General features: G+C 41.4%; 1 protein-coding gene across 3 annotated transcripts in view; it reads right to left on the bottom strand.

The window, feature by feature from the left end:
* Positions 1-6,457: 6,457 nt before the first annotated feature.
* LOC118800569 (E3 ubiquitin/ISG15 ligase TRIM25-like) overlaps positions 6,458-13,747 on the bottom strand; it is a 54,341-nt gene continuing 47,051 nt past the window's right edge. Inside the window, exons 1-6 of one of the 3 annotated variants that reach the window (XR_005006253.1) lie at positions 11,771-11,884; positions 9,714-9,810; positions 8,930-9,052; positions 8,696-8,762; positions 8,069-8,125; positions 7,757-7,927 (exon numbers count right to left, since the gene is read on the bottom strand). Coding sequence is in view for 2 of the 3 variants with exons in the window: in XM_036560837.1 (XP_036416730.1) it covers positions 7,404-7,927; positions 8,069-8,125; positions 8,696-8,762; positions 8,930-9,052 (771 nt within the window). In the remaining variant the exon portion in view is untranslated. Of the gene's footprint in view, positions 7,928-8,068; positions 8,126-8,695; positions 8,763-8,929; positions 9,053-9,713; positions 9,811-11,770; positions 11,885-13,747 lie in introns of those variants that run through there. The other 2 variants (XM_036560837.1, XM_036560836.1) reach the window with 2 other exon arrangements.

Below are 13,747 nucleotides of genomic sequence, written 5' to 3'. Positions count from 1 at the left end.
ATGGTGATGGACAATCGCTTTCATCGCTGTGCCTTTACTGTCACAGTGGAGGACCCAAATATAAATTCATCTGTAGACTGTAATGTCTGACTCTGATCTGTAGGTGCTCAGTTATTGTATATTGTTTTTGATTTTATACGTCTTGACTATATATTGTATGTTTTATAATCTAATAAACTTTTGGCAACCCTTATTAAATTCTATATATTTGTTGATCTCTTAAGTGATGACAAGTTAATCCATTTCTGCACATTTTAATATACAATTACTGTTTATTTACTAAATTTAAAATATTGGGATAAGAAATGAAAACACGAAATGTGGCCTGTGCAAAAGTTTTGGCACATTTTATATTTTATGTCCCCAACATGTTAAATTCGGCAAATTAACAGAAATTGTGAACTGAAATTTGCACATTTAATACCGTATTTAAGAGTGTTCTGTAGAAGATTTTAGTTTTTTGTAGTTTTTTGCTTGGAAAATCAACTAACATGGAATTTGACCAGGGACGCCCAAACTTTTGCATTATATTATATTATATTATATTATATTATACTATACTATACTATATATAATATGATGCATTATATTATAGTATATTATATTTATTTTTTATTATGGTGACAATATAATAGATGATGGATCCACTATACATTCATTCACATAATTCATTATTTTTCTCCTAATTTACTAATATTTTCAATCTTAAATTCTTAATTTAAAATCAAAAAGAAACTCTCACATTTCTAATCTAAATTCTTCTAAAACAATTCACACACACTGTCATGCACACATTTAAAAAGACTTCAGTGTTTCAGTGTGAACTAAAGCTGGCGAGAACCAGAGGGTTCTCCTAAATGAGAACCATACAGAGGAGGAGGAGAGCTGACCAGACATTTAGGTCAGAACTGTGGAGATGAGCTCTGTCTGACTCGAGTCCCGCTCGTCCTGATCGTCTGCAGTAAAACAGCTCTAGCAGTGTTCAGTAGTGGACTCTAATGTGTCCAGACTGCAGTGTTAATCAGACTGACCTCTGCACACAGAGCACCAGTGGCTGTTATGTGAGATTTCTTCTGCAGGCGGTTATTTTTATCGTTGGGTCCTTTCATCTCTTCAATGATTGAGCACTTGGCGGTGGTCCTGTGACAGGCTGTATATTCATTACAGCCAGACCACCTGTTCAGGACCACCTGTCTGTTCCAGCAGCTCCACAGGGACCAACAGGTGGACCTCAACATACAGGAGGACAAGAACAGGACAACTTACGTTTACCCACAATGCCTCACTCAGTATAAAAAGTATTTAAAAAATGGACAGAAATGTGTAACTTATAAAGCTTAACCACAAAAATGGCCTGCTGGTGTTTTTAACTATACTAGTGTGTTTTATTTACATATTTATAGACAACAGTACATGAGTGAGTTTAGAGTGGGTGGGTTAAGTGTTCTTTTCTAAGTAGAACGTTCCTGTTGAAGTTCCTGTCTGTGGTGATGGAGCTACTCTACAGATCCAGCAGATGGAGACCAGGACGAAAGAACGCTGAAGTTCCCCTTTAATCTGCTGAAGTGAATGGTGCTCTAACTGATCTCTCACAGAAAAAGTCTGTGAATATTTCAACACATCTAAATAAATAATTCTGCACTGTTTATTTGTCTGCAGTTAAATCTGCTTCCAGACGTTTATCTGCTCTGGACTGATAAAGCACTTTGAAATGTCTGAGAGATGTTTTATTAATAAAGATGATTGATTGATGGCAAACTCTCTGTAATGTGATTGTGTCTCTGAGACGGAGAGAAAACAGCAGAAAAGAGTGAGTCAGCAGCTTTCAGTGTTCCACACAACACACAGTTTCTCTTATAGTAAACTTATTACTACTGTTTTATAACACATCAGTTTAAATGAAGCTCTCCACCATCAGTCCTACTTTATGACGCCACTGATGAGATCACTGAGAGCTGTGACTGAGGAGCATGCTAACTACTTCTGTGACCTCCACCAGAGAAATGGGGTCTGACAGCCCAGAAGCCTCTGTCCCTGACTCCCATGATGGAGGCGTGTCTTTTGGCTTTAGGAGTTCCCCAAAGTGCTCCTTCCATTGACCCACAACATCCTAATTCGAAGTCAGAGTTTCTTCACCCTGGCTGAGTACAGCTTGAGCAAAGCCACTCCAACCACTCCTGAGTCACCAGACAGTTGTCCAAAACCTCCTTAAACCCAACCAAAAGTCTTTTTCAATGGCTCCTCCAAACTCCCCCCATGTCCTGGATTTTGCCTCAGCCACCACCACCACTGCTGCCTTTTTTGCCTGTCAGTATCTACCTGCTGAGTTGGGAGTCCTCTGGGCCAGCCAGTCCCTATAGGGCTCCTTCCTCAGCTTGATGGCCTCCCCCACCACTGGTGTCCACCAGGGGGTTCTTGTGTTGCCACACTGACAGACACCAACATGCTTTTGGCCACAGGTATGCCTGGTGGGTTCCACAATGGAGGTTTTAAACAGGGTCCATTCGGACCCTATGTCACCTTCCTTCTCTGGCACATGGGAAAAATTCTCCCAGAATTGGGAGTTAAAATCATTCTAACAGGGGCCTCTGCTAGTCATTCCCAGCACATCCTCACTATTCACTTGAGTCTAGCAAGTTCTACTGCCAGTCTTCCCTACCATCTGATCCAACTCACCACAAGTTTGTGATCAGTTGGCAGCTCAGCACCTCCCTTCTCTTTAAAGTTCCTCTGTTAGAGCATTCACTTGGCTGAAAGCATTGTGGATTTAAAGTTGGACATTTTAGAATTTCTCTTTTTGGGGTTTTATGTGAACATCCTCTGTGAAAATCCAGCTGATCACGAAAATTGTAGAAATGAAGTTGAAATGTTGTCCCCAGTAGTAAGAGAGGTAGTGTGCTCAAAGCTGTTGACTGGGGGGTTAATCAAAAATAGAAGGAAAAAAAAATGCAACAATGTTATGGATACGGGCGGTGCAGTGGGTAGCGCTGTCGCCTCACAGCAAGAATGGCCTGGGTTCGATTCCCAGCCGGGCGACCAGGGTCATTTCTGTGTGGAGTTTTCCTGTTCTACCCGTGTCTGCGTGGGTTTCCTCCCACGGTCCAAAGACATGCAGTCAGGCTGACTGGACATGCTAAACTGCCCCTAGGTGTGAGTGTGTGTGTGAATGTGTATGTCTGCCCTGCGATGGACTGGCAACCTGTCCAGGGTGTATCCTGCCTTCCATCCAGTGACAGCTGGGATAGGCTCCAGCACCCCACCGTGACCCAGAAGGATAAGCAGTTTAGATGACGTGTGTGTGTGTGTGTGTGTTATGGATACAGAGTTGCCCAGTGATTGTTCTCCTTCAGTCATACTCAGCTGTCAAAAGACATTGCAGATATGGAGCGCAGCAGATCGTCCTTCTCTGTGAGCATCCAGCTGATCAACAATGTTGCAAAAACTTAAATGGGCAGTGAGTGTTCACCTCCAAGTGCTGTCCAGCTGTCCAATAACATTACAGACATAGATTTGGACAGTGAGAATTCTCCTTCAAACACATTCAACTTTCCAAAGAACTCATGTCTTACAGCAGCAAGAACATGGAAAAAAGCAAAAAAAAAAAAACATCTATTTTCCCCAGTAAAAAAGATGGGTGCACATTAAGCACAGGGTGGTGGTGTGGTCAAAGCTATTGGCCTGGGACCAGTCAAAAATAGAAGGAAAGAAACCTGTACATCAATATTACATATACAGAGTTGTGCAGTGATTGTTTTACTTCAGTTACATTCAACTGTCAAAGGACATTGCAGATACCAAGTAACGTCCTTTCCTTTGTCCAGCTGATCAAGAACATTGCGGAAACAAAGTTGGGCAATGAGCGTCCTCCTCTGAGTGCATTTAGCTGTCCAACAAACTTAGGGATGCAGATTTGGACAGTGAGTGTTCCCCTCCATACACATTCAACTGTGGTGTGATCAAGGCTATTGGCATGGGATAGATCAAAAATAAAGGGAAAAAACCTGTGAAACAAGGTCATGTATAAGGAGTTGCGCAATGATTGTTTCCCTTCATTGAAGTTCAACTGTCTAAGGACACTGCAGATATTGAGTTTGGCAGTGAGTGTCCCTCTCCAAAAACATCCAGTTGTTCAAAGATGGTACATTTACAGAGTTAGTTGAACAAGGACGTTGCAGAAACAAAGTTAGGAGGTGAATGTTCTCGTCCTCGCCAAACCACCCCATGGAGGCACAGCAAGGTTAAATAGGACATGTTAAGATCCTTGCCTCCAAAATCAGAGCAGAAATGCCACCAAATGATTTACATTTGTGTACAAATGTACTCTGCACAAGACCAGCGGTTTTGTGCCTCTCTATTTTCTGTTTGGCAGAGTGCCCATTCCACCTGTTGACCTGATATTTAAGAATGTGCTTCAACACGCAAAGATCTGTGACTATAATATTTATGTCAATTCAGTGGTGACTGACCTTCAGTTAGCCATGCTATTAGTACAGAGAAAGCTTGGCTGTAGAACAGGAGCACCAGGCTCAGCAATATAACAAGAAGGCCTAAGGGCTAAAGTCCTTGTGGATAACAAAGGGTGCAGAGGGAAATGGAAACTTGCTGACAAGTGGGAGCCATGTATAATTTTTGTACTCCAAGCGATCACTACATGTATATAAAGTTTCAGATCAGGATGGAAATAACAGAATGGTGCACAGAAATCTTCTCCCTGTCAACTTCCCTGGCATGATGATGATGGACATAATGGTGATTCAGTTCCTTCCAGTATGGCAGCTTCAAAAGCCAGGGCTTTGTCCATAGCTGATAGCCAAAATGACAGCGGGACTGGGAGCATTCTACAAAGCAGAATAAAGCTGCTGGTCTGACAGAAAATGAGTCTGGAAATTGGAACCGCAGTGACTCACAGATGGAATCCCTTACTGAATAGGTCCTTGGTGATGACATCCCTCCTTCATCCAACCAAAGTTGTAGACATTCCTCAGCTACAAATTGCCCCAAAGTCACATTCATTTGACTTCTTGGGAGAGCAATAAAGCCACTTTGCAGGTAAATGTATTCAATGGTCCAGAAACTATATTTGGGGTAGCTACACCAATTTTTTCTTCTGTCAACACTACACTGGTGTCAGAGGTGAGATATTGCCCCCAGTGGTCTGGAGGAGAATAGCGTTTCCACAAACTCCAGAGTGGATGGCGAGAGAGGCAGGGCCCAGTAAAAGACACTGACTATGGAGACAAAGCTGTGAGACTCCATGGGTAAAGCAGCCTGGCAAGTCTCAATGTCAAGGTCAGCACTGGTGCAGGAGGCTCAACGGTGAGGCCAGAGTCGATGAAAGAAGGTCTGAGCAGATAAGGTCAGTCACTAGTAGTGTAGGCGGAGGACGAGGTGTTCAGAACAGCATTGGCGTGGTGGGCAGCGGTGTAAGCGGAAGGGCTGGCGAGAGCTGTTGTTGCCATTACTCACAGCTGCATGGGACTTGATGCAACGCACTGTGGGGAGCTCTACCCACATGCTGGAGGAGCCGCGGTGGTAGGGATGTAGCCCTGGGGGAGGACTGGGGTGCCCACTGTTGAAAAGTAGGTGGCCCCTAGTTGTGTGCTTGCTGGGACTGTGAAGGAAAGTGGGGGGCTATGCATGTGGCTCTCTGCATAGCCACAACTCCAGTCTCTTGGAGCAAGTGCTAGCCACATGCAAAGGCCCATGGCAGTAGCACACCCTCCAACAAATGGACTAATTTGTTGTGTATTGGACTGTGTTGTTTATGTTGTTGGTTGTCAGTTAAAGGTATATGAAATGTGTTTGTGTTATTTAGTGTCATGCAATGTGGATTTCGTGTAGGGATCAGTTCTCTGTATATGCCTTTCTGCTGGTGTGTTGAATGAAGAGCACTTCTTGTAGCAGAATCATGTTCTCCCCTGTATTTCTTCTTCTGCCGACTCTATGATACTGTATACATGGCCCTACACCAATATTGACACCCCCAGTAAACATGAGATCCTTTTGATCTTTTGTTCAAATTATTTAAAAAAAAATATTTTATTTGATACTTGATATTTATTAATTTGATATTTGATATTTAATACTTTATTTGAAGTATGATTGGACAAAAAAATCTACTAATTTTATCATGAAATTAAATCTATATGTCCCACAAATCTATGTGTACCACAATTGCTGGCACCCCTAGAAATTGAAGAAAGTGAAATGAGTGAAATCATAAATGGTCGGCTATAACTTCCTGTTTCACTGTAGTATAAATATGAGGTGATGCACAAATTCCCTCATTTATCCATCATGACAAAAAACAGAAAATGGTGTGCCACAAGACCAGAAAGTGGTGTGCCACAAAAGGTTGTTGAGCTGCACAAATGTGCTGCTGTGTTGAACAGCTGTATTTCCCTTCAGAATGAATAAATTTTATCTTATCTTAAATTAACAATGTATGCAGAGAAAACAGGTTTAGCAAAGGACTTTAATTTACAACAAACTATTACAGCATAAGATACAGATTACACACCTCACATTATTTACCAACAATGGCAGATCTACTGCTGCATCCCAGTAAATTACACACACACTTATTAACCCTTTAAATGAATTCAGCTAGTTTACACTGTAGTTTATGTAGTTACTGAACAATAAGCCTGAAGGTCTGTTTACACCAAGATCAGATTTATAAAGTAGTGGAACCTTCACACAAAGTCTGATGTGCTCATGTTTTTAAATAAAGTCAGGAAATCTGGTTTCCTTCAGTAGTAGAGAAGATAGATTTATCATTTTTCTTTAAGCAGCTAAAAGGAGCTCACACTGAACAGCCTGTTCTACAAAAAGCCCATAAACACAGAGCAGGACCGACCAGATAAACCTATAAGCAGCGCTAAACAGTCTGTATGTGGTACTAAAGTTCTCACTGTGATTCTCCAGCCTTTCAGCTCTGATCCTATGGATATTTTCTTTAATCGCTCTGTGTTCATAGTCGGCCTGTTGATTGCTGCATTTAAGCTTTTGTGTTGCCACAAAGTGAGATGAGCTGCTCTGATGCCTTCGTGATGCATATTTGTTTAGACTGTAACCATGACGATGGAGCCCTGATTGGTAAGCCTGATTTTGAACACATCTGCACAGCTGAAAATCAATCTAGCTCTGATTAAAATTTATATGCAGCATTGTAGTACATCAGGTTTAGGCTCAATGTGAAAGACAGTGTTGCTATATGTTTATTTAGAAAAACTGACGAATACAAATCTGTGATTCTGTGTAGACAGACCTTTACAGCATAAAGCTAATATTATAGAGGATAATCACTATTAATAAATGCTGTTCGGTAGAGGAAAAAGGGATAGTAAGAGCAGACACTTAGTCAAACAGGCCTCACAGACCATCAGACATGATCACTACTATCATTGTTTATCACAGAACCTTACAGATGATCTACTATGGACAAAAAACCCAGCATAGAGAGGATCAGTGAATGTGGAGTGGACTGTATGTAGGAGGGTCATTGTGTCAGAGACGCTGTAGAAGGACAGAGTTCCTGCACTGTGATCCACATAAACTCCTATTGTGGAGGATGGACGTCCTGGGAGCTCAGTTTGAATGTTGTTGTGCCAGAAAGTGAGAGAGGAAGAAGAAGAACAGCACAGACTCCAGGACTCAGCATTGTTACCAAACCTGTTTTCAACATCCACTCCATCCCTGCTGATCCGCTTATATGAGACTGATATGTCCACCTCTTCGCTCCACTCAACCTCCCAGTAACAGCGTCCACTCAGACTCTCCACACTCAGCACCTGAGGCCATTCAAATCTCTCTATATGAGAACGATAACGCTGGATTTCACCAATCCACTCCACCACTCTGTTTTTCTCAGACAGAATGAGGGAACGATTTACTGTGTTAGGATCCAGAGTCAGCTGGCAGAAATCTAAATAAAATCACAATAAAATACAGAAAATAATCAGTTTATGTTTGTGTTCACAGAAAGTTCTTATTAGAAGAATTTTGTTTCCAACGTTAAACGTCTCTACAGTGAGAATTTCAGACGCTGCCTAAAGGCTCAACTTACACTGTAGAAAATCTTCTCTGGTCTTTGGTTCTGAGAGTAATAAAGGATCTGCTGCAACTGTGGAGACACAAGAACACATACGATCAAATCTATACAACACAATAGAAAAAACTGAGATGAACGCTTCATACATTTTGTGTGTTAATTACATTTCATTCCACTTCCATTCTTTCTCTTTGTCTCTCTCTCTGTACATTCACACTTTATTAGGTCCACCTACCTATAATCTACACATATTGTCCATTTTCTTAGCTCCACTGACCGCAGATGTGTCCAGTCTGATGGGGTCGGCATTGCTGCAGGTCTTCATTCCAGTCCCAGCAGGAGCTGACCTTCTGATCAGTCTTCTAACTGTTGATCATGATGGAATGAAGACCTGCAGCCACGCAGGCCCTTTGTGAATCAGACTGGACGCCTCTGACTTACTATATACAGGTGGACATTGTAGTTCTATGCTTACAGACTGTAGTCCATCTGTTTCTCTGCATCAGTGGGTCATCAGTGGTCAGGACCCCCAAAGGACCCCTACTGAGCAGGTATTACTTGGGTGATGGATCGTTCTCAGCACTGCACTGATCTCAGAACTGAACAAGAGTTAAGGAACAGTCAGCAGGAAGCTCCTCTTACACTGTGAAGGGTCAGAGATGCTGGAGGAGTCCTCAGATCCAGAAGAGACGCTCAGAGACTGGAAACTCTACACAGAGGAAAAAACAGAATGGAGAAAAAGAGGAATGAAGCAGCTCAGACCAAATCAGACTAAAGATGAGCGAGTGATCAGACAGAGCTCTGTTTATTACTGTCTTCATGAACTTTGATGAAGTTGATGATGAACAGGTTCCTCTGTAGATCAGTGATTGTTACCTGGAGGAAATGGATGTGATCCTCTGTGAGTGAAAGCTGCTCCAGCTCAGTGTTTCTCCTCTTTAGATCAGCGATCTCCTCCCCCAGTTTCTCCAGTTCTTCAACACCTGTTTTGTTGGATTTCTAAGTGAAATGAAGTTAACAGTGTGTGATCGCAAATGTGAGATATTTCTGCAAATTTAATAAAAAGCCTTCTTTTCTTGCCAAATGCTTCTAGTTCAGCAATATTCATGGTTCATCTTGTTCATGTATTGAAGTCAGGGGACTGTGAGGGCCATTCCAAAATGCTGATTTTGTGATTACTGAAGTCGATTTTTAGGGTACCCTTTGGATCATGGTATTATCGTAATAGCCAGCCTCTTTTCCTCTTCAGCTTCCTCTTTGACTGTGGGATAATAGCTTCCAGGATTTGCTGATATTTAGTGGAATCCATTCTTATGTCTACCCATGCAGTGTTTCCTGTGTTACTGGCTGCCACACAACCACAAAGCACAACAGATCCATCCCTTATGCTTAAAGGCTGGCAAGATGTTCTTTTTTTCAGTTTTTGTTGTTTGCTTGGACCTCCTAGCAGTTCCTAACACCCCCCCCACACACACACACACACACACACACATACAGACAGAAATTTGTTGCCAGCGTTAGTTTATGTTTGTGTTTGTCTATGGATTGATTTTTTTCTTCTCCTTCGTCTTTTTCCCCATAAGTATTTAATACAAAATCTCGTCAAAGTGAAAAAAGGTTCACTGAGCTCTGAAATATCCAATCTCTGCTCAGTCCTCACCTTAAGAGTGTTCACAGCCTGTTCCAGCTCCTGCAGCTTCTTCTGCTTTCTCCTGGATCATCTGCTGGAATTCTCTCTGCATCTCCTCCAGCTCCCTCTGTCAACAAACACACTGTATGACTGGGAATCAACACCTACACACATTTGGATTAACGTGTGGATAAAGTTTCATTTGTAAATCCAATATTATACTTTTTTACAGTTCTACTTTGCTGCTACGGTTCTGAGCATCTTTAGTCTAATACCTAATTTTATCTGTAATTGATTTATATGATAATCAGACATAACTGTCCTTATTTAGGAAAAAGACTAAAGTGAATTGGATTATTATTATTTTTTTTTTTTTGAGAAAATGTAAGGCCATTAAATATCTACAAAACAGATACTCAGTTGTGAAGCTTATCATTTGAACTCATGATGTAGCTTCAAATACATTGAGAAACGACCAATTCACAGATTGTAATGCGCCCGTGGGGGTCTGCCCTGAGTGCCGATCGAATTCACAAACCTTATGGCGGACACTGAAGGATGGGTTCCCCAAAACTGAAACCAAATACTCTGTCCTTTTGTCTCACCCTTGCTTCTCCCTAAACTTGGAGAGTGAGATGCACTCAAGTTGGAAAACAACTACAGAAAGGCAAAGACTCGAAACTCAAGACAGATACCGAGATTACCAGCTGAGTCAGAGCAATGTGCTTGTATCAGCGTGAACTCAAGACTGAGCGCTGAGCAGCATGTGAGCACCCCTTAAGGTGGGTGCCCACAGCTGCTACCGCTCAGCCCTTATTAGTAAAACAGTTAACAAACTGTAGTTAGCTTCACAAAGCTATTGCTATGAAATCACATGTGGTTGCCAAGGGGTTGATAGATAGTTGCTGTGGAAAAACATATGGTTGCTAAGGTGTCGCTATGCCATTGCTATGGTTAACCAAGTGGTTGTTTAGGTGTTGCTAAACCATTGCTGTGGAGTCAGGTAACACTTTACAATGCTGTTTAATAGTTAATAAGTAACGAATGAGTAGAGCTGCACAAGTGCTTAACACTTAAGCAACTATTCTTAACTACCTATGACTACTAGTTAACTGCTGAGTAGGGTAATAGTGAACTAATGATTAGGGTAGTTCACTATTAACAACACAATACCTACTGAGTCTCATATTGAATTATGGAGTAACTATGGTTTCTTAGAATAACTACTCATAAATCATCAATCAATTCAACATTAATTGCTCATTAACTGAGTCTGACAAGGTTCCTGCTGAACTACTAACTGATGTAGTGTATTCCAACATTTCTAACAGTAGTGAAATACACTACACAGTGTGCAGTCTCTACAATTTAATGGTTATATCCTCCATTTCTGTTCACAGAAACAGGTATCCTCAGAGACGGCTGGGGGCATCACACCACACTGTTCTGACTGGTGTCCCTTATGCATTTGTTTTGATCAGGAAACTTAAAAGGTTAATGTACATCTTCATATTTGGCAGTGTGAACCAATTTGACATACAGTTACAGGTTTGGGTTTTGATGCACCACAGATTTTCAGTGAAATGTTTTGAAAAAAATTCTGCAGTGTTGCTAAGGTGTTACCACGTCGTTAATATGGAATCCCAGGTGGTCGCTAAACTGTTGCTAGGCTGTTGCTATGGTAACCATACTATGGTGTTGCTAGGTCGTTGCTGTGTTGTCCCAGGTTTACTGGACTAAACTGAAGTTTCTTCTTGAACCGTTTCATGTAAACCCAGGACATGTCCAGACATGCTATAGGTGAGTCAGTGTGGAGTGACTCAGTAGTGAAGTTCACTGTTGTTCTACAGAGCTTTCACACCATCATGTGAGCACTATAAGGCAAACAAGGTAAAACATTCACAGACTGCTCTGACTTTATTACTATTGCTGAGGAAGAAAGAGTTTATTCAACACTTCCTCATCCACAACACTTTACACACATTCTTTACACACAAACCCCATTAAACTCAAGAACTGAGACAGTTTAAATCCTTCAGCTGATGCAGTTTAGCTTCATTTAGATCCAGAAGGTCTGTAGTTCTCACCTGTTTCTGGGTTCTCTCTGCTGCAGCTGAGACTGTATCGTGGCCTACGTGTTTATATTTTGCACACAAATAGCAGATGCCGCTTCGGTCAGTGCAACAGTAGATCTCCATCAGCTTGTCATGTTGAGAGCAGATCTTCTCTTGTAGTGGTGTCGACACTTTGACCAGCTGGTGCTTTTTCCAAGCAGGAATTTCATAGTGAGGTTTAAGATGATCTTCACAAAAGGAGGCCAGACATGTCAGACAGGATTTTACAGCTTTGAGTTTTCTCCCAGTGCAGAAATCACACTCCACATCTCCAGATCCAGCAGGAGGAGCAGCTTGGACTTGTGTCTTCCTCAGTTTCTCCAAAATTTCAGCGATAAAGTAGTTTCTGCGTAGAACAGGCCTCGGAGTGAAGGTCTCTCTACACTGGGGGCAGCTGTAGAGCCCCCTGTGATCCCCATGATCCCAGCAGGCATTAAGGCACAACATACAGAAACTGTGTCCACAGGGAATGGTCACTGGATCCTTCAACAGATCCACACAGGCTGGACAGCTGAACTGGTCCTGATCTATTGAAATACTGACTTCTACCATTCTCCTGACCGGCTACTCTGTAAGAGAGAATCAGTGAGTGTGAGTCACTTCCTGGTTGTTCTGTTGGTTACAGTGTCACAGAGAGGGGGAGGAGAAAGAGCGGAGGAGGAGAAAGAGAAGGGGAGGAGAAAAGAGAATGAGGAGAAGGAGGGTGCCGCTGTTTGCTGAACTTTTGAAGACTGTTTAAAGTACTGGATGACGTGGACTGGCAGTGGTATTTTTTCCATTATTAGGGTGATAAACCAAAATATATAATATATTAATGAACAATGTACAGTGTAATAAATTCAGTAAATAAACAGTAACTGTATTAAAATGTGCAGAAGTGTGTTCTCTGTAGAGGATCTGTAACTTATTATCACTTAGAAAATCAACAAAGACATGGAGTTTGACCAGTGTGCTAAAACTTTTGCAATTTAAGTCTGTTCTGATTGGCTGCCCTGTATTGTGCCTCATCCAAAAAGAAATCCAAGCCAAAGCACTTCTGACTAGGTAGGACTAAACTGGTGTGAACCGAATGGGTGGAGCTAAACTGCTGTAGGCTGAATGGGTAATGTAATATCTTCCAGATTTCTCAAACACTAGAGGGCACTCCCAAGCAAGTCCAAAATGAATGGGTTAAGATGGAGCATTTGAGCAAAATCATAGTTAGAAATGCTTAAATATTTTAAACACAGAATATCATAAAACATCATAAAACCGCTGTTATATTTTTAAGAGCTTTTGAACTCCATTTAGAGACATTTTAAACATCACCTCATGTACATTCATGACATCAATAAGCACAAATAGCCAATGTGCTGCACTGCTCAGCGAACAACCAGCACTAAGTAGCAGTAATGCTAACATCCTGCTGCCTAAAAACTGTTTGCTGTAGAAAGAAGGAAGCATACCTCAGTTTTCTTTGCTTTTTTAGTGAAATATGTCCTTCTACTTTCGAAGATTAAAGGAAAGTTCTGGGCAAGTGATCATTACCTTTCTGAGTGTACATAACTTTGAGAGGGCAACAGACAAATGGGAGATTTGGCATTGAAGAGTTAGGGTGAGAAGTTCTTATTCATTTGAACAAATTCTGACCTTTAGATATATTGATTGAAATATTACAAACTTGTGTTTTGTTTAATTACGGTTTTCATTTGGCTTCATGAAGTGCCTTCATGAAGCCTGCACGTTATCTGCAAGCAGTAAGTTAACATTAGCTAACATAGACTGATAGCAAGAGGATAGTAGGCCACTATTGGACTGCTGACGGCAAAGCTGGCGGTCCACCGGTGGTTAAACATAGTAATAGACAAAATTCCACTCATCATCACTCATTTTCCACCCACAGTCCAATTTTTTCCTACATTCTTTTTTTAGTGATACTTTGTAAATTAGTTTAGTAAATAATTTTAATCT

Source organism: Colossoma macropomum, unplaced genomic scaffold (genome assembly GCF_904425465.1).
Source record: "Colossoma macropomum unplaced genomic scaffold, Colossoma_macropomum, whole genome shotgun sequence".
In the NCBI taxonomy this organism is placed as follows: Eukaryota; Metazoa; Chordata; class Actinopteri; order Characiformes; family Serrasalmidae; genus Colossoma; species Colossoma macropomum.
The sequence above is the reverse complement of the archived record's forward strand: the minus strand, read 5'-3'. Positions and strand labels throughout refer to the sequence as shown.